General features: G+C 39.2%; 1 protein-coding gene across 5 annotated transcripts in view; it reads right to left on the bottom strand.

Annotated features, from left to right (window-relative positions):
• The window catches only part of nav2a (neuron navigator 2a), a 755,574-nt gene that overhangs the window by 83,492 nt on the left and 650,807 nt on the right, over window positions 1-21,275 (bottom strand). For 3 of the 5 annotated variants that reach the window (XM_052028895.1, XM_052028897.1, XM_052028900.1), the window contains 4 exons: window positions 16,346-16,631; window positions 13,084-13,777; window positions 6,060-6,518; window positions 3,294-3,359 (listed from right to left, as the gene is read on the bottom strand). In XM_052028895.1, coding sequence (XP_051884855.1) covers window positions 3,294-3,359; window positions 6,060-6,518; window positions 13,084-13,777; window positions 16,346-16,631 — 1,505 coding nt within the window. The remainder of the gene's footprint in view (window positions 1-3,293; window positions 3,360-6,059; window positions 6,519-13,083; window positions 13,778-16,345; window positions 16,632-21,275) is intronic. The other 2 variants (XM_052028896.1, XM_052028899.1) reach the window with 1 other exon arrangement.

Genomic DNA, 21,275 nt, shown 5'->3' with positions numbered 1-21,275 from the left:
CAATGTGTATCAGCCACTGCATTTAGTTTTTAAAGCATTTGTTGAAAGAGTTTTTGGCCCATGAACGCCATTAAACATCCATCATTCAGGGACTTAGGAGACCTCTGCTACCAAAAGAATCCCATTTGATTGCACTGAGGAAATGATTTTATATTTAAAGATCCACCTACCAACATCTTCTTCCAGAAATGGGCATAGAGTCAGAGCTATCCAAAACTAAACAAATATTTGCTATTGATTTTATGCCTGAAACCATTTGGGCTTTGAAATGTTTCAAGCATAAAAGATCAATTGACTTCACAACAGCTTAAGAAAGCCACCAGTAAAATTAGAAGTACAGAGGAAACCACAGTCCTACCCATTGAACTGATGCTAATAAATATTGGCAGGGCACAGTGAACAATTCTGCACAAGAGAATGTTATTGTGGCTCTATACATACATAATTCAGACATTAAAAAAAAGTATCAAGAATATCACTTCTCAATCATCCAAGACTAAATGTTTCAAAAAGTGATAAAAAGGAGGTACATCTCCCTCAATTAAATGCAAACAGAGATAGCCAATTATACTTGAATAATTATGATCAAAAGAAGCACCTGTTAACTTATGTTTTACTACATGAATGTTCAAATATCACAGTGATATAAAGCAGGGAAGCAAGGTTGTTCTAAAATAACAAAACTAAAAAGGAGAACCATCACAATTGAAAAGTACTTGGCAAACATAATTTTCTTTCTCCAATTGCACTGGAATGCAGTGTCTATTAAAAAGTGAACACCAATATGATTACACCATTTGCACGTGGCATCATGTGAATGAAAAAGCCTACAGCTCTATCAGTTCATCCTTCTCCTTGAACAATAGATATGGTAACTATGGCACTAAAAGGCATCTTCAGAACTTTCAAAGTATTGGAAAATAATCTCCTCAGGGCTGTGGGAAGAAGAGGGATTATTAACACAAAAAAAACTATGCAGGAATTTTAAGCTGTTGTTAGCTAAATACACTGTGATTACCATTTTTCTTTGAAGCACTAGCCAACTACAGTGAGAAACTTGGCCAATAAGTCAAGAATAGTAAAGGGAATTTACAAACAGTGACTAGCAAAAGATGTAGGTGTATCTGTAGTTGTGTTTATGTTCCATCACTTGTCCATTAGGGGTAACAATTGATTAGAAGAAAACATAAAATTGGAGGAGTAGGGGAGAGAAAAAAATGTAATGGCAGAAATCAATAGTCAAATAGTAAAAGCACAGACGTGGAGCAAGTCCCTGTTTTGGAAAGAATATTGTTGGCATGTTGGGTGTCAAGGAAAGAGATGAGGGAAATTAGTTAGTAAATGTGCAGAAGATTTAAATAAAGGTAAAAAGATATAAAGGGCTCTTGTCTCAAGACAACATTGACTAACAATCCTTGAAGTGTATTTCTGGTTGTTAGTGTTAAGCAATCCACATAGTAGTGAGAGTGCAACATAATTGGCCTCTGAAATTCATCCCATTAACTTGTCCTAGAGGATGACATGTAGACACAACTAGATAGAATGCATAGTGCTAAGAACCAATGTTGAATTTCTAGGCATATTTATTCAGCTTTTAGTTCCTTCTCTGTACAGAATCCTCAGTGCAGATTGAACCTAACCTTCAACTTATCCACTTGTCCACAGGATAACTCATTAAAGCTTAAACACTGATTTTGCCTGTGAAACAGAACATTTCCTTGGCAATTTATACCAGTAACTTTATACATAATTGTACTTTCTCACCAGCATACCACTGTGACATGATATTAACCAGAGCCTTGAATGCCATCGTACCATGTATCAAGGATCACCTGAGATTACTCATGATTAACAGGAAGTATTGCGAGGAACCAGCTAATTTTATTTTAATTTTAGATTTTCTTTTTATAAAAGTGTGAACTTTAAAAGGTCAGGAGGAAATTGATATTTGGTGAGTATTTCAGGGCCTATTTTGAATGAATGACAAGCAGTGTTATCACAACCTTGCTCTCCCAGCAGACTCCCAGCTATTTCATTTCATCTGCACCTTCCTGTCTCCACTTTTTCCTCTTTCCTGAATTCACTAACTCTTTCTGTGTTACATCTCCATGGATCCGTAACACTCAAATCTTGTCTTTAAGTGTTTTATTATGTGGGTGAATAGCTGAGCATGTTTTCAATAAGAGCCAATGGGTAAGGATGGGGAGCAGAACATCTGGTTGACTTTATCATGGATTTTATCATAGCACTTACAGGGCTTGCCTTCATTTAAAAGGAAGCTGAATTGGTGGATTGGATTTGGATTGAAGATGACTTAGATTGATAACTCAGCCAGTTATCGTCCACCAAGCTGTTTCTTGGTCCTTCGCTGGGTCACTGAGAAGTATAACGCACTACTGGTGGACACACACCATTCAGAAAGCCAATTCTGCCAAGACTTTTGGCATGACTGAACAGGTGAAAGGAGGGAGGTTACTAGGTTAGTGCTTGGGCAAACACTTAAAATACAGAAGCAGGCTGGAGTTTTCAAAAACAATCTTTTAAATATTTAAAAATATTTTTAAACTCCTGTTTCCTACCAGATACTTGTCATTAAATCCCAATGGTATCAAACCCCGTTGCAGAAAAAAGGACACAGCTGAGGAACATCACCAAGGGTTTCCACATCAATCACTTGTGAAGTGAAAGTAGTGACACCATCAGCATAGGTGAGGGCTGTGTTCTAAAGAATGCCAAGGAGTGTGGAGTTGGAAGTTAGGCAAGCTTGTCATTAGACAGCGAGCAGAAGATATTGGGGAATTATGGGTGAACATCCCATCAGACAATCCAGACTCATACCTCTGGTCTAGGAAAGACAAGGTGAAAGTGACCTTGTTTGGCAAATTGAGTAAGGATGGAACTTGAACAAGTGACAATGTATTAGCTTCAACCTTTACTACATGCACTGGAAGTTTACATAAAATATGTCATGTACTACCAAATGAGTTCAACTCAAACTAAATTCACAAGGATTGTTCTCACAGAAAAGTTCCTCTCGAGTATTGTGTGATTTAATATCTGTTTAAAAATTAGCATTTTCATTTGGGAAATATCTTTGCCCAGATGAAACACTATTCAACTCAAAACATTAGTGGGTCATTTTGAGATCTAAGAAGCTTAACACCAAACAATATAATTTTAAAAGTACATTCAGAGCAAGTTTTGACCCGAGGTTAATTATAAACCCAGATGATCCTTGAGGACAGGGCTGCCTTTGATTGAATTAATTATCTGATTCAGACTGTGAGCATTACCTGTCTTGTTTCCTTGGTAAGGTATTTCTGTTGAATTTGGGGCTAGCAGTTGGGGAAGAGAGAGGGCTATAAGACGAAATCGAACAGTACAGAGAAAAACAAAGAGAAAGAAGACAGATTAGCACTTGGGTAAGGAAGATATGAGAGAAAAAAAATCTAATGTTAGCAGCTCTGAGAATAAGTACATCTACTTCCATTGCAAAATTAGACGTTTGGTTCAATTAAATTTCCAATAACACAAAATCTAGAACAAATAAGGCAAAAATAAATCTATAAACCAGTGAAAATCTATTGTGGGAAAGAACATAGTAAATATAGAAACAAGTTATTCAAAGAAAGAAGTATGACATGAGGATCTTGTTAAGGGTAATGATCAGTCTGAAATTTTCAAAGAATATTGCCACATAGATGGAAGCTGTGGCTCTTTGCACCAAGGGATGACAGCAATAGGGAATTCTAGGATGTGGGTGCAGGAACTTCTATGATATGCATTATAGCAACACAGAGAAGATCTGTGGCCTGGCAAAAGACATAGATCTACAAAGATGGAGAGTCTGGTATCACAGTGATATGAGTCAGAAGGGGGAAAGGACTGGACGACAACATTAAGGAGATGGCAATGGACCGCCATTACTCGGAGGGATGAGATAAAGTGAATACCGGTGGACCTCTATGTCTTGACAGTACTGTACAGGCAAGCTGGAGTCTGTCAGAAATTGTGGTGGACAGGGAGGCAAGAAGCCAAGGCCAGTGCTTATTTTCCTTGCCAATCCCCTCTATAATTTTCTGGCTGGGCAGAAATGCAGCTGTGAGCAGGGCAGGAGGTTACAAATTCATGCTTTATTGGAGCAGTAGAGAGTGATAGAAACAAAAGTAGCATCTTAACTGATATCACCGTGAACTGAAGTGCTTCGTGCCCACAGCCTTAGAAATATCAGCAAGTTCAGTTAAACACTGGGAGCCTGGTAGAACTCCAGACACAGAGCTAACACCAGGCTGATGAAAAGGAAAGTTTTTAAGAAGTGATTTTTAACATTAATAGGTTTCTGATTTCCTTAGGAACTCATATTTGTGTTGAAAATTTAAGTTTTTACGAATCTCAATATGCAACCTGTCTGCTGATGGAAATTACAGTAAAGTTTTTTTAAGCATTCTCTTATTTTTTCATATGACTTAGGCCATTTGGCTCATTGAGTGAACTCTCTGAGAAATCCCATTGGTCTCGTTCCCCAACTTGTTTCTGTGTAAACCTATTGTCTCTCACATGTCCCAATTCTCCTGCTCTCCACTTACACTAGGGGCAACTTGATGTAGCCAATTAACCACCAGCACATCTTTGGGATGTGGGAGGAAACTCATCTGGTCACAGAGAGAAGATGCAAACAAGCTGAGGTCAGGGATCGAACCCAGCTCAATAGAGCTGTGTGGCAGCAGCACTAACTACTGTCAATTTGATTTGTTGGTTTGATGGTATTTGTTGACTTGTATGTGACAGCTTGAAAAAAATCCAAGTCATTTAGCTAAAATCAAACAGTTGCTAATTTCAGCAAATTAATTTAGGAATAATTTTTTTTGTTCCATGTGTGTGTCTAAGATTTCATCCCTAAACATGCTATATGGGATATATGGCTTCGGAGGCAGAAACTATAGCTTAGTTTCTGCCTCCGAAATTCATTTCATTAACTGAGGAACTGTACAGTGTACTCAAGTTATCCAACCGAGAATGAGTTTCCAGGCGGTGATGTCGTGGAGGGGGTGTCAGTGTAACATTTTATTCACATGGTGCAATTGATAAAACACATGGCAAAATGTTTGTCTATTCAGAAGATTCAATTCTTTGGGAGATCACTGGAACAATTCACTTCTAAGTATTAATTACATTTAGAAACTGATAGGGAGAGAATTAATCAGGAGTAGGCCAGTCTTGGACAAGAATGCAAAACATTCCATGGTTTCCAGGAATGCGTAATTCCTAAAATCTCAGCCAGTGGGCTAGCAGTATGTAAGAGCCATGTAGAAATTTATCCTCTGGTGTATTCACTTATTCAGAAGTTGAGTTCAATGTGCTTAGACACCCACAATGTGTTTTTTGGCATATACAGCAGAGCATATACAGTCCAAGATTTCTAACCTTATGATTAATAATTAATTGCAAAAAATACTGACAGAAGTTTGGATTTATTAGTTTTCCTCACCCGCCAGCCACAAAACTCTCCAAGCATTATCATGAATTCCACCTTCTGACTATCTCATTCATCCAGGTCATAAACCTTGCTCAGTCCACTAGCTTCCAAACTATGGTACTACTTTCCACTTTCACAGTGACTGAAATTTGCAGGGATCACTGAAATGATCGAGGAATATCACCCTACCACTGTGCACACAATGTCAGAACCTATTTTAAAAGCTCAAGATAAACCCATACATCAATAAAGTTATAATGATATTTTGATCTCTTTGGTATTAATTTATCTTTGGTCAATAGTACCAAACATGTGCTGTAGCTGTACTCTCAGGAGAGTATTCTGTACTCTCCTTCCAATATGCATTTCATTGATTACTCTTTTAGATGGTGACTGTACAACTAACGGCACATGGTATGAATCCATTTAGCATAGTGACCAAAGACAAACCTTTTTACCACACGTTTTACCAAGTTTGGGATGAATGACAAAATCAAACTAACATTCATTAAGTGAGATTCCTGGTGAAAATAGCAGCAAATAAATATATAACTTTGCATCATGAGAATGCTTCATTTCATACCTTTCAGGCAAAGTTGTCTTAACGCTGTTAGTCCTCACAAAAGGAGTAAGAGAATCGTCTTTGGAGGAAGGGATCAAACCACCAGTTGAGTTGTGATGACTGAGACCACCTCCACTGCCGAGAGAGACGTCAATGGATTCACAGCTGGTGTGCAGACTGTTTACTGACTGATAACCTGGACCCTCCTTACTAATGGTGGATGAGCTAGTCAGACTGGCGCCCCAAGGCGCACCATTGGAATGGACTGATGCTGGACTGGAAGCCAAGGGAGACTGTATCATGTCCGCGGTCTTGTTATAGAGTGGGCTGCTGCCTCCGCTGCCTAAACATGAAGGGGGAGAATCCAGGCTGCTCTGCTGGCTCATGGTGGCATGGGGATTGGAGATGACTGTGGAGTTCTTCATGTTTTCAGCTGTTGTGACAGGCGCTTGCTTAGCACTTGGCTTGACCCCGAACAGTCTGTTTAACAAAAATGCAAAAGACTTAAGTGGTATCTTTAATTTCAACAACAATATTCTATTGTTCCTCTGGAGCAAACACCTGGAGGCACAGGGAGGGTGGAAAAAACATCAGTTTACCAAGTGACACAGCTGAGAAGTGCCAATATAGAGTTTGACATATTCCAAACTAGCCCTTTGTTAAAAATGATTAAATACATTTTTTTTCAAAGACATGCTCCTTTTCCCTGACGTCTAGACAGAACATAATACCTAATCCTCTCAAACCATTATTATTTTAAAGAAGTGGTGATGGATGAAGTGAAGGTCTTTTCATCGGGGTAATTTAACCTAGATAATGGTACAAGTGTTAAATTAATCCACAAATGTAAAAAGGTTTTTATCATTTAAATCTTTGCCTTGGATGGCTGCAAACAGTATGATTTCTATGAATGTCACATGTGGAATCTTGATTAAGGATTGTGGTTAAAGTCAATTATTGGAAAGGCTGGCTTTATCATTTATTAACAGAATAAAGGAAGCATTATGTAATGTCAGTCCTTGGTTTCTGATGAGATGTCTCAATTCTTTAAAAAAAGTGTAAAACATGCATTCATATAGTGCATACAAAATCGTCATGTGGCTTGTCAGGATAGATGCAAGGATGTTGTTTCCCCTGGCTGAAGTGTCTAGTCTTATAGGGAGTGGGAAGACTCAGACTGAAAATAAAGTGTGAAGGTTCAAGACAGTGATAGCTAGATTTTTGGATTTCAAAGGAATGGAAGGATATGGCATACGTACAGGAATATGGTGCTGAGGTAGAAGATCAGTCATGAAATTACTGAAATGTGGAGCAGTCCTGAGGGGCAGAACGGCCGATCGCTACGACTGTCTCTTATGTTCTTACGTGACCATCTGATGTTCTAAAGTGCTTTGCAACCAATCAAGTACTCTTGAAGTCTGGTCACTGACGTAACCTATGAAATCCAGTTTTCAGTCTATGCACAGCCATAGTCGATGTTGATCAACATGATGTTACAGGTTGGTCGGGTTTATGAGGAAGTGGAAGGATGCTTGCAGAGAACTAGTGAAAGGCTCGACGATGATTGCCTTGCTTTATGTGAGTTGCATCAATGATCTGGATGCAATGTGTCAAACGTGAGAGAAAAACTCAGATGGAAGCGGAATGCATTCTATGATGAAGCAAGCTAATGTAAGAGAATTGGAAAATGAACAAAAGAATGGTAAATGGAAGAGAGATAGAATGATAGCTTAATGGCAGCAGATGAGTGCACAAGATGGACAGATAGCTCAGAGAAGTGCATGTGGACTGACAGATAGTCAAAACAAGTGCATGATTTGAATGAAACACAGGAGACAACAGTAATGAATGGAGGAGCCAGACAAAGCATTGCATGGTGATTAATATCAATATTTAACAATTAATCCTGTTCCTTTCATGTAGACACTGCAGCTATTAAATTAACAGTCAGTCACAAATATTTTACGTTATTAAAAGTGGCAATATTGAAAACAGACCACTCATTAAAGACAATTTTCATAATGGTGACATTTAGGATCAGGCTCACTTTCCAAATTATTTTAATCAGCTATCAAATTACCCTTCTTAATCACTTCCATTGTATTTTCCCATCAGGATTTCGACTGACTGTGGCTTGTTAGCTGTTTTTGTACTGGGCATTATTGTTTAACTAATGAGTCCCAGAGGTTGAATTTTTAATATCCTTTTTATTTGCATACTTCAGTTAATTTCTCACATCATCAGCTCAATATTACTTCCAAGCTTATGAGTAGTTCAAATAATACTTAATTATTCATTAACTAGGTTGGAGTAGAAATTCATCCTTTGCCGCATGTACTAAATGCATGATATATTAAAGAATAGATTTGAATCCTGTTTGAAGTCAATGGAACTGAATTTTAGATGGTTTAATATTGACCTGATGACTTCCCACAGAGTTTCGACAGGTTAAATGATTTCAGCGACTGTAAATGTTTGGTTACATTTAAAACAGGGCATCTCTTCAAAGAATCCCCCACTGCAATAAATTGTGACTTCCCAACATCTGCATGCCCAGTCAGACCATACTTTCAATGTGCATTCATTTTCCTAGGCTCACAAATACAGTAACACTGGAAGCTTTACAAATGGCACAGCCCCATCATCATTTATTGCAGAACATGAATGGTGTGTGAAACTAGCCCCTCCCCTGGGTGTCTATTAAAATGAGCTATCTAAATTAATGCTTCCTCTCAGAGAAATTCCCATGAGAAGGTGGCATGAAGAAATGCATGAGAAAGACATAATATTATGATATTGCAGTAGGTGTGTAAATATGAGCTGAATTACATGTTGATCTGGTTCATGAGGGATTGAAAGGGATGTTTGCAGAGAATTGCAGAAGAGCTTGATGATGATTCCCTTGTTTCACGTAAGTTGTATCAATAATCTGAATGCAATAAGTCAAATGGCTTCCAACTGTCCCATAAATTTTTATTATTCTGGGTGATTTTTATCCAGGATTTGTCTTTGTAGCCTCCGACAAGTCTCGCTTCCTTGTTCTTGGTCCACAGGTCTGAAGACTGTTACTCATCAAATACTCATCCAGGTTTCTTTCAGATGGAATGCATGTTTCTGCTACAACGCCCTTTCAACCAGTGAGCCTCCTTCGTCACCCCCCAGTGAAAAGACTTCCAAAACCCCCTCTGATCCTTTTATCAATATTATGGAAACCATGCCTTATCCTTATTTATTGACTTCCTTCTGAGGGAAATAGACCCTTCCTATTCCTCTTATCAAGGCCTCTCATAATTTTATACACCTCAGTTAAATCTCTTTACATCCTCCTCTGTTCTAAATGGAACTAGTCGAGCTAATCTTGGCTCATAACTAAATTTCTCCAGCTTTGCCAATATCTGCAGAAATGTCTTCTCCACCCCAGCGAGTGCCTCCACATCTTTTCTGTGGAGTGGCAACAGAACAGTAGGCAGTAATCTAGCTATGGTTGAATTAGTGCCTTATATAGTTCAAGCATGAACTCTCTGCTCTTATATTCTTTGTCTCGCAATAAAGGAAAGTATCCTGTCTGATAGCTTATCTACTCGTCCTGCTATCTACAAGAACCTGTGGACATGAACCAAAATCCTTCTGTTCCTCCACATTTGTCAGTAATCTACCATTTATTGTATATTCCCTTGCCTTTTTTGTCATCCCCAAATGCACCACCTCACTTCTCTCTGGAGTGAAATTCATTTAGCACAATACAGACCAAGGAGCTGGTCTAAGAATACCTCTCTGCAGTCTGCAGCTTTCTTCCTCAGTATCAACAAGTTTTGGTATCATCTGCAAAGTACGGTTAATGCATTCAAGTCCAGCCAGTCTAGAGGCAAAGGGTCAAATGGTTTCTGCTGGCCCACAACATAGAATACTATAGCACAGTACAGGCCCTTCGGCCCACAATGTTGTGCCGACATTTTATCCTGGTCTAAGATCGATCTAACCCTTCCCTCCCACATGGCCCCCTATTTTTCTATCATTCATGTGTCTCTCTAAGAGTCTCTTAAATGTCCCTAATGTATCTGCCCCCACCGCCTTTGCCGGCAGTGCGTTCCATGTACCCACCACTCTCTGTGTGAAAAACTTACCACTGACATCCCCCTTATACCTTCCTCCAATCACCTTAAAATTATGTCTCCTTCTGTTAGCCATTGTCGCCCTGGGAAAACGTCACTGACTGTCCACTCGATCTATGCCTCTTATCATCTTGTACACCTCTATCAAGTCACCTCTCATCCTCCTACTCCCCAAAGAGAAAAGCCCCAGCTCGCTCAACCTATCCTCAAAAGACATGCTTTCTAATCCAGGCAACATCCTGGTAAATCTCCCCTGCACCCTCCCTAAAGCTTCCACATCCCTCCTATAATGAGGCAACCATAAATAAATTACCACGATTCTGTGCGATCATTGATTTTTATCTGACAGTGCATTTGCAGGCTCTTCATTTAATGCAGTTTGTCATCTCTTGCCATGTTTTGCACCCACTATACTGCAGAAGCACAATACTCCTGCCATGATTTGTTCTTGCACCCAGAGTATCATCCTCCAAGGCAGAGATCTCAGCCGGTTTTCAATCATACAGTTCTTCTCACACCATGAAGGCACACCCAATCTTGTGCTCTAGGACGCAAATGACCCAAACCCAGAAGTATGGAACACACGAATATCTCAAACCTGCTTAACAATTCAATTAGATCATGGCCAATCCAGATCTGAACTCCATCTGGCCACCTTGGTATTGTCACCATTAAAATATTTGCAGAATAAAAATTAATCAGCAGGATTTTTTTTTGGAGGAGACTTGTAGATTTATATCATACTTAGTGTGTTGAAGCATAATTAGAAACACAGTGGTGGAAACTTATGAGTTAGCCAGAAGCCATTTAAACAATCATATCCATGCTGGCTGGACTTAAATCTAGCAGCCATAATTAAGAGGGGGGCGAGCTGTAATTTAAATGTTACATCAATCTGTTCCAAAATTCACCTGTCAGAAGAGTTTCTATCCATCTTCTCAAAAACTCCCGATCATCTCAAGGCCCCCGTTTGGTCATCTCCTTCTCCTTTATATTTAACAGCATACAATCTTAGTCTATGCAACCTCTGCTCGAAGATTTTAATCAACCTTAGCATTCGATTTAGGCAAGATTCAATTGCAGTGAGGGTCAGGTGCCTTTTGCTAACTTAGTACTGCAAGATGTACTGAGATAACAATGGGGTAGAAGGAAAACCAATCTGTCACCAGTCCAGTCTTCTCACTTCAATATTGTTCCCTCTTATTTTTCACAGTAAGGAACAGAAGCCCTGAATAACAGAGTTTGCTAATAGCATGTACACATTTTCTGGATACTTTCCAAACCTTCTTTGAGCCAATTTTGCAGGGATCACATATAATTTTAGTTAAAGCAAAGCTTATCCCAAGGTGCCTTAATAATCTGCTACAAACTCAATGGCTTAACTTACTGTCAATACGACAGACAAAATTCGCCATGTCTCTTAATGAAACTTGTGAGTTTAAATTTGCAACAACAATATTTCCAAGGGCTGAATTCCCTAAGTTCCCCCAAGGTGTCGCAAGTAAAGTGTTTAGGAAAGGTGATGTCCTTATCTGTCATGAGTGTACATTATTCACAATTCCTCAAACTTACGTGCACATGACTGGAATTTTGGCCATCTCATGAGTTCATCTGCAAATCATATCTGTCACTTGCTCTCTGAAGAAAACAGATGGAGTCCCAGACAGGTGAGAGACAACTCTCCTATTTTAAGGATAGCATCAAATTCAATGAGGAATAAGTTACTCACATCTTTGGGTAACATCCAAATCCTGGGTCGTAAATGCTATTCTTTTAATTTAAAATTGGTGGTAAAAGTATAGGTTGCACTTCTAATTTACCTTAATGAGATTAGTAATGGAGTCTTTAAGCAATAAATTCTGATCTCTGTGTTTCTAATTTAGATTGTTTAAGTTAGTTAATAACTACAAATTTATAAATATGCAAATCATCATTGGGCTTCCAAAAGAGAAAAGATGACTTTGAACAGAGACCATTTCAACGGAATACATTTTTGTGATCACATTGTGGTAGCAAACACACAGTATTAGTAGTACCTGCACACTCTACTCCACTTCAGAAAAATGGGTTCCACTTAAGTCAGTGCAACCAATTTCTAAAGCAGACTACAACTCACAGCAACACCATAATTACACATTTAATCCAAGTAACCACAGAGGAATTTCTATCATTATATGTTAACAAAAACAGCACCAAAGCTTCAATCAAATTGGAATCCACAGTTGCCTGACTTCAATATGAGATGACAATCTACTTGGTTTAACAAACACGTTTCTTAAGGAAAATGTAGCAGTAACTCCAACTTGAATTTATAAAGCACCTTAATATAATAAAACATGCCATAAGAATGTTATCAAACAAAATTCAACTTTGAGTCACACTTTAGAGCAGAGTACACTGCTGTGAAGTAGACCTTAAAAACAGGCCTCTTTGAAAATACCCAAGTATTAAATTTGGACTAATCATCCTTAAGACTGATCTATTAATGTAAACTACCCATTCTCCTTAGAAAAGGATTCATTATTTGTATTGAAATCATGAACACGTTCACAGTTCAGTTTTGCTATAAAATTGAGTTTTTAAAATTTTGTAATATGTTATATACAAATATTTAAATATAATTATGTCACTGTAAGAAGAATGGTAATTTTTTGCATTTGTATCACTGGTAAATATGGCTCATGCTTAGACCGAACACTGACCATAGGCTGTATTGGATACAAAGCAGGAAATGTTGCCCTCTGAGTTCAACTGTGTCATCTCAGCATGAACTTTACTGAGATGGAACTCTGAAACATGTTCCCATGAACTGCTGGACAGTCTAATTAAAAGACTATCAGCATCTGACAAATGAAACATCGCCAATAGCAAAATAAAAACAGTTGGAACTCATTGCTTACATTCACAAGTTCTAGTAATGAAATATTACTTGCCTGCGTAAGGTGGGGGAAGCTATGTCAGGATATTTGGAACCTTGTTGTCGAGTACTCTGAGAGCTGCTGGTTACAATCTGTGAAGGATTTGCTTTGACAGAGTTTGATGAAGTCACACTCTCTGTGTCAGACAATACACCCTTCTCTTTATCAGTCTGGTTAGGTAACGGAGGCACTGGGTTGCCCGAGGCTACCTTAGATGGCTCTTTCAGTTTTGAAACAGGAAGACCTGCCGACTTACTGCTGATGTTGGAGTCTATGCTGCTGGTACTAGACCGGTTCCCAGTGCCCCGGCTATTTGATTTGCTGGGTCGAGGCAGGCTTCGATACTGCAAGTTAGTGCGTGCATTTAGGATAAGGTAATTCTCCTCAGTGTTCTGGGAGCAGTCGACACTAGCTTTTCGACCAGACGTTCTACCCACAAGGCCTGACGACTTGGGGATCTTGCCGAGGGTTGCAGACCCACTGGTAATAGTGGCACCGCTTGCTGTTATCATAGTGATGCCTCCTGAAGAGCCTCCGTGCTTCTTGAAACCAAATGTGTTCGTTCCTCCAGTTGAGCGTGAAGCACTGGAAGGAGGTTTCTTCCCTTCATCTCCACTACTGCGGCCTACATCTGAAGGAGAACGATGAACGTTTGTAGACTTAGGAGACAACCTCCCCTTTTCTGACACCTTAGCATCATCAGTTTTTGCTGCAAAACAATTACACTCAAAACTTCAGTGCACAGTACATCCATATCATCGTGATTAAGTGAAATAAAAATCTTCTCCAGATAATGCCATGTTTTTTCTGAGTACCAGCTTTTTTTAAAGATTAAAATTAATATTTCTTTATTAGTCACATGTACATTGAAACACACGTGAAATACATCTTTTTACATAGTGTTCTGGGGGCAGCCCGCAAGTGTCGCCACGCTTCTGGCACCAACATAGCACGCCCACAACTTCCTAACCCATGTCTTTGGAATGTGGGAAGAAACCGGAGCACCCAGAGGAAACCCACACAGACACGAGGAGAACGTACAAACTCCTTACAAGACAGTGGCCGGATTTGAACCCAGGTTGCTGGCGCTGGAAAGCGTTACGCTAACCGCTACACTACTGTGCTTATTCACTCTTCCTCATGATTCCTATATACTTGTGAATGCCTGCTTGATTGCCACACAAAACAACACCTGGAGCAATTATCTCCTCAACTCCCAGTCCACCACAGTTTTTTCCTATAAAATACACTACCTAAACTCAGCAAGGCTTCTTTGACAGCTTCTCCTACACCCACAGATTCAATCAGCTCAAAGGACAAAGGCAATAATGAAATGGGAAGTGTGATTACAGGTGGAACCTGCAGGTGGAACTTGCCACCTGCAGGATCCCTCTCCAAGACGCCTACTATCCTGATTTGGAAATAGATTCAAATACTTCCCTTGTCATGGGATCAGAATTGTGGGATTAGCTTCAGCACAAGGACAATGGCAGATCAAGAAGAAGGTTCATCAGCACCTCCTCAAGGGCAGCTGGCAAGGGGCAATATATCTGGCCTCGCAGAACTGCCCACAATCCAGAAGATACAAAACATTTTTTAAAAATCCTGAATGGCCTCATGAAATTATACTATTAAATTTAAGTCACATTATACATTGAATTCTCCTTAGTAACCCACTTGTGAGTTAATTAACCCATTGCCTTTTAGGGCTACTTGGTAATATTTGCTTCTTCCTTTACCAATGTGTCAAAAAACAAGAAAAGTGATGCATAGAATTATATGCTGTGCTTTATGTGAACTTTTCAATTATTTTCTATCACTGCAAATTTGATTTGCAAGAACCTCTATGCAAATACACACAAGGGAAAACATGACTGTGAGTTACCAGCTGATGCAACACATTTTTCACTGAATGGTGCCTGAAATATGTAGAACTCTTAATTTTAAGTATGAACTCATTTTAAGCACTGTAAAAGTGAAAGGAGCAGATGTTGGCAGTAGAAGACACTGGTTACTGTCCCAGTAGATGCTTTAGTCCTGGTACTATGGATGGGGAGAGGGGAGCGAGTCTGAGCATGAAAACTTAAATCAATAGCAATAGACGCAGTAAGGTTCTGGCAGTATTAAAAAGGTGTTTATCTGCAAGGAACCTTTGACAAGTTTGCAGAGATTAATTACAAGAAAGGAGCTGTGTAGTCATTAATTATCTTCTTAAGAACTAAGTGAAGTTTTTTAAACATAATATATTTTAGAACTCAAAAGACTGCAGTCAGTAGCATTAATCGTATACAGTAGGGACAGAACACTGTATCCTGCCTCCAAAGTTTGGTAATCAAAACAAATTTCAGAAGGAGAGTACAACATGCCGCCTCTACTACATGGTGCATTTAGCACAATTGACTGGAGATGACTTTCTTGGCAATAATGTCCCAAGCTGCTTGACTAAACAAGGTGAAAACTTGAATCAGCTCCAACCTTTTACTGTGCTGTTGGGAAAATCAGATGTGAACCAGGAAGAGACAGATCAGATGGGACCCAGCCTGCTGAATCCAGCCACATTAGGACAAGCCTGAATCTGCGCTTCGATTCCACAAGCGTATCAACAGTCTGCAAGAAGTCAACTGTTGGCGGTGGGGGTGACTGGGATTGAGACTGGGAGAAAAACTGCGGACTTTATTATGGGGCTCGCAGCTTTTACACCAATCACACCATAATTCAAGAAATCAGATATATTTCCAGAAATTTCCACAACTTTTCACTCTTGCACACAGTTTCTGTGGCACCTCAAAGTTTGAAATTTTCAGTAATTGGGGGCAGATCCTCAAGCCTCTCTCCCACAGGGACAGATGCATGAATCCTCTTAGCAACAGTCTGATAAATGAAACAACAGATCATTATAGGGTCATAGATCAATACAGCATGGATACAGGCCCTTCGGCCCAACAAGTCCATGCCAACCATGGTGCCCACCCATCCAGTCCCTATTTCCTGTGTTCAGCCCATCTCCTGTATGTACTATCCAAGAATTGCCCCTCAGGTCCCTTTTAAATCTTTCCCCTCACCCGAAATCCATGCCCCCTAGTTTTGGACTCTCCTACCCTGGGGAAAAGACTGTTACTCTCCACTTTATCTATGCCCCTCATAATTTTATGAACCGCTGTAAAATCACCCCTCATTCTCCAACACTCCGAGGAATATAAAATAAAATATATAATTTTGAGTGCTTCCTCGTTATGGACACAAGAGTTTTGAAAATCAGGCAGTCATTTCTCCTTACCTGCACCATGCCCTTTGAGTGTGTTTGTAGATGTCTTAGCCCTTGGTGCGGTGATTCCAACCTGAGCAGTCATCCCTCGACGCCATGATCCTGTCTGGGAAATTACTGTCGTCTTCTTATTTGAGCTGCTTTTCTCTGACTCATCGGAAACATCTGACGGGTTTCGTCTCCATTTTGAGCTGGAATCCATCTTTATTCCACTGTCTGATCCACCGTCTGATCGTTTTAGCTCTTCACCAGACCAAGTAGAGTTTCTGTCTGAATGCTTCTCTGCATCTGTCTGTAACTAGAGAAACAGCAACCTATTACTTTCATCTTTTATCATGGTATGGATCTGGATTATGAAAAATGTTGGTTCTGCTGATAACTTCCTTGTGCTATAAACCTATTTAAACTGCTTTTTATCTACCAGATGTCTTTCACATTTAAAAGTGGTACGTTAATTTTCACCTGTGAGATAAACAGTATGCACAATGAGGAAATGTGACTTGGGTGCAGTTTTTCCTTTCATAAGGAAGACCTCTGATGCCTTATTTACTCACATGTATTGAGCCATGAGCACAACATAACTTAAGTGGCTCACTCTCTGTAAAATACTTTTAAAAAATCTCCTACTTACTTGAACTACACTACTCTTCCATACCATAATCTGCCAGTTTTGTCTGAGTGCTCAATTCATTGGACAAGAGGCGAGATTTTCAAAAGGAAATTACTTTGCCAGACTGAACAGCAGAATTTCTCGATGCAGACAGATCCCTCATCCAGCAACCTGCTAGACATGTGAAGGTTACATCCATGGTTTCAATTCTGTAATATTTGGTATTTAAGGTGGAATGGTTTAAGTGAGATATTTGACCTTGATGTTTACTCAGCAGACACCAACTTCACATGACTAGATTGTGGTCAATGGGATCTTTGGGTAATTGGTCAAAATAAGTGAATCATTGTTTTACCTTGTGCTACCTCAATGCACTGTGTAATGAATTGATCTGCATGAATGGTATGCAAGACAAGTTTTTCACTGTACTTTGGTACAAGTGACAATAATAAACCAATTCCAATTTTAATTCCAAAATCACTTACTGCCATCTACTATGTTTTAAAATCAAAGACTAACAATAGAAATTGAAGTTCACCAATTTTCATTTTTTGCATTGACATTTTGTGAATGATTCAATTTGAAAACACAACTCTTCAAACTCCAAGTAAAACAAAACAGGAAAGACCTGCAATTATGAAGCTTCTTTCATGGTTACAGGTCATCCCAAAGGGATGAAATACTTTTGAAATGGAGTTCCTGTTGCAATGTAGGGAACACAGCAACCTATTTGCACAGAAGCTCCCGCAACAGCAATGTGATAGTGACCAGCAAATCTGCTTTGGTGATTTTGATTGAGGGTTGTGTGTTGGCCAAGATGCTAGCCATAACTCACCTGCTCTTCTTCAAAGCAGAAGGTGCCTCAGTTTAACATTCTCAAAGGATGGCACTTCCAAAAGTACATCACTCTTTCTGTCGTATACTCGACTACTCGTCAAGGATTCTGAATGCAAACCTCGGGAGTAGGTCTTATACTTATAACGATGTAGAATGAGCTCATTTGGCCCACCCAATCTACACTGGCTCCTGAGCGAGCAACCTCATTATTGCCTTTGCCCCTCTCCTTATTTCCCTGTATCCATATTAAACATTCTTTCTTGCACAAGTCCATTAATTCCCCTTTCATTCTTTCTGCCATTAGCCCACTTGATCCTGCAAACTGCACTCAGACAGCATCCGAGGTCAAGCTCAAACCCAGGTCCCTGGAGCTGTGAGGCTGAAGCACTAACAGCTGCACCACCCTGCCACTCCCTGGGATGAAGCCCCCAGTAGGAGTGGAGTGGAGACAACTTGGTGTATTGTAATAATGACTGAACAAAAGGTAATAAATTTATATTAAAAGAATTGTGATGTCGGTAAATTGGTAATTTAGTTTACTATTGTCACATGTACCAAAGTACAGTGAAAGACTTTGTTTTGCATGCCATCCATACATATGCTTTGAGTTTCTACTAATGTGCAAACTATCACTTTTCAATGAATATTAGGTGCTAGTGTAAAGAAGGATAAATGGTGCGGTTTAATATGTAACCCATTGTTAATTGTATTGGAACCAGTTGAGTATTACCAATTGAGCCAAAGATGGCACTTGGGTCAGAATTATGTATATTCTTTAGCGAAACCATGGAAAAAGTACAAGTGAAGGCAGTTGCTACTTCACTTTTTGATCTTTGTGAACAAGATTACTTTTCATTAAATCTTAAATGTTATATATTTTCAGAGTTCTACAATGTAAAGTAGATTTTGAGACTTTCTTTTCACAATGGTTTCTGTAGAGATTTGTTTTATCTTCACTGTATGAAAACTTTATTTCTTTCAGCACCTATATAGTACAAGGTATATCTTCCTTTAAAACAATTTGACAGTTTTAAATTGCAAGAAGCTTAATGATTTACTGATTCTGCAAAATCATCTTATTCCACCAACGGAATCAAATTATCCAACAATGTGAATCAATCAATCTCATTGCTAACAAAGTGAGAATTTAGTTCTGAAAATTGAACAACCGAGCAATTTATTTGAATGGCTGAATTAAGAAGTGCAGATTGTCATTGAGAACAGGAGCACTGAGCAAGTTTCTAACAGGCAATTATGCTACACAGTCCAACAGAGCTAGCAGGATATAATATACTTTAATTGTGGGATACAAGTGCAAATAAATTATTTGATGAAAACAGGGTGGTAGAAGTTGTCTGTATGGACTTCAGTAGGGCATTTGACAAGGTCCCACATGGTAGGCTGGTCCAGAAGGTTAAGGTACATGGGATCCAAGGCAAGCTGGCTAGTTAGATCCAAAATTGGCTTAAAGATAGGAGGCAGAAGGTAGTGGTGGAAGGATGTTTTCTCGATTGGCGGTCTGTGATGCAGGGATCGGTGTTGTTTGTGATATATGTTATATATTAAACAGTATGTTATATATTAAGATGTTGATATCGACTAATGACTTGGATGTAGGATGTTTAATTAGTAAGCTTTGGATAATATGAAAACTGGTGTATTATTGATAGCAAGAAAGGTTGTCTGAGGCTACAGCAGGAGACAGATCAGATGAAAAGCTGGGTGGAGCGTTGGCAGGTGTAATTTAATCCTGACATGAATGAGGTGATGCATTTTGGTAAGGTCAAATAGGGGTAAAACATATAAATTTAGTGACAGGTGCTTAGGAATGTTGGTGAATAAAGGGACCTAGGGGTTCAAGTCCATAGTTCCCTGAAAGTGGCAACACAATAGAGTGGTGAAGAAGCCATATGATATGATTGCTTTCAGAGATTGGGACATAGAGTATAAAAAGTGGGATGTCTTGTTACAACTTTACAAAACACTGGTTAGAACGCACCTGGAGTATTGTGTGCAGTTCTGGTCACCACACTAAAGGAAGGATGTGGTTACACTAAAGAGAACTCAGAGGAGAATCGCCAGGATGTTGCCTGGATTGGAGGACCTTTGTTAAGGGGAGAGATTGGATTAGGCAGCTTGTTTTCCCTGAAGCAAAGGAGGCTGAAGGGTGCTCTGATGGAGGTATATAAAATTATAAGAGGTGTAGATGGGCTAGATAGTCAGGTTCTTTTTCCCATGGTAGGGGTATGCAAAAGAAGAGGGCACAGGTTTCTGAAAGGAAAGAGTTTTAAAGGGGATTTGAGGGGAATGTTTTTTTTATACAGAATGGTTTATATCTGGAACTCACTGCCAGAGGAGGTGGTGGAATCAGATACAATTAGTACATTTACGAGGCGTTTAGATGGACACTTAAATAGGCAAGGGATAGAAGGATACGGACCTAGTGCAGGCAAGTGGAATCAGTGTAGATGGGCAAAAAGGTCAGCATGGACCCAGTGGGCCGAAGGATCTGTTTCTGTATGATGTCCCTTTGGCGTTCTTTACAAATAATTTCTGGACATCACTAACACTGTGTAACCCCAGATTAAAGCTCCTACTGTTCAAAATAATTATAAAATAACAATTATTTTTAAAAATAATTTCCAGATGACCAGCAATGTGGGTGGTATTGCATCTGGTTCCCATGGACCAAGGTAAATAACGTAAGAATGCCACATTATAAGAATCCATTGTGTAAACCCAGAGCGATGACAGTCCACGGGTTCTTCAAAATAAGTACCACTATTACTAAGTGTGATTTAATAACAAATACCTACTTTAAATACTGTGAGAACTCAATGTGCAACATGTCAAAAGCTAAAAAGATTGAAGCTGGCTGTTTTCCACAAACCAATTTTCAAAGCGTGGTGACACTTTTAATCCATCATAGATAAAAGGGAAGAGTTTATTGGTTACCAACTGCTTTATAGTTGATTGCATCAATTCATTCCTTCATTACTGGTTACAGCAATGTTATATAACCACTAATCTTTTCCAAAATCCCTTTTTGCCAAACAGGCAGCTAGCATTTGTAGCAACTATTTCCTACCCCTACCATGTAGCAACATACCCCTACCATGTTCTTTGTTCATTACTGTCTCCTTTAAGGAGAGAACATGTAAGTATGCACTTGATTTCACAAATGCAGCCAATGGAACAAAACTTAGTCATGGCAGAAGTAAATACAATTTCAAAGTTGCCATTATGAAAGAGCAGTACGCCACCCTGTATATAACTGCAACAGGAAAAATCACCTGGGAATGGTAATAATGGGAAGAGTATAAAAGCTATCTTTCAGGATTTTACTTTACCACTTAAAAGGAGAATGCCTTGTCACCAGGTTCACCATGGTATGTCTATGCATTCTGGTCAATGAGTTTGAACAGATGATGTTGTTCTGGTAATGATGCAGCTCTACAAAACTCTGGTTAGACCACACTTGGAGTACTGTGTCCA

The sequence above is a fragment of the Pristis pectinata genome, chromosome 14 (assembly GCF_009764475.1).
Source record: "Pristis pectinata isolate sPriPec2 chromosome 14, sPriPec2.1.pri, whole genome shotgun sequence".
NCBI classification, from domain to species: domain Eukaryota; kingdom Metazoa; phylum Chordata; class Chondrichthyes; order Rhinopristiformes; family Pristidae; genus Pristis; species Pristis pectinata.
This window is presented reverse-complemented; position numbering and strand designations above follow the sequence as displayed.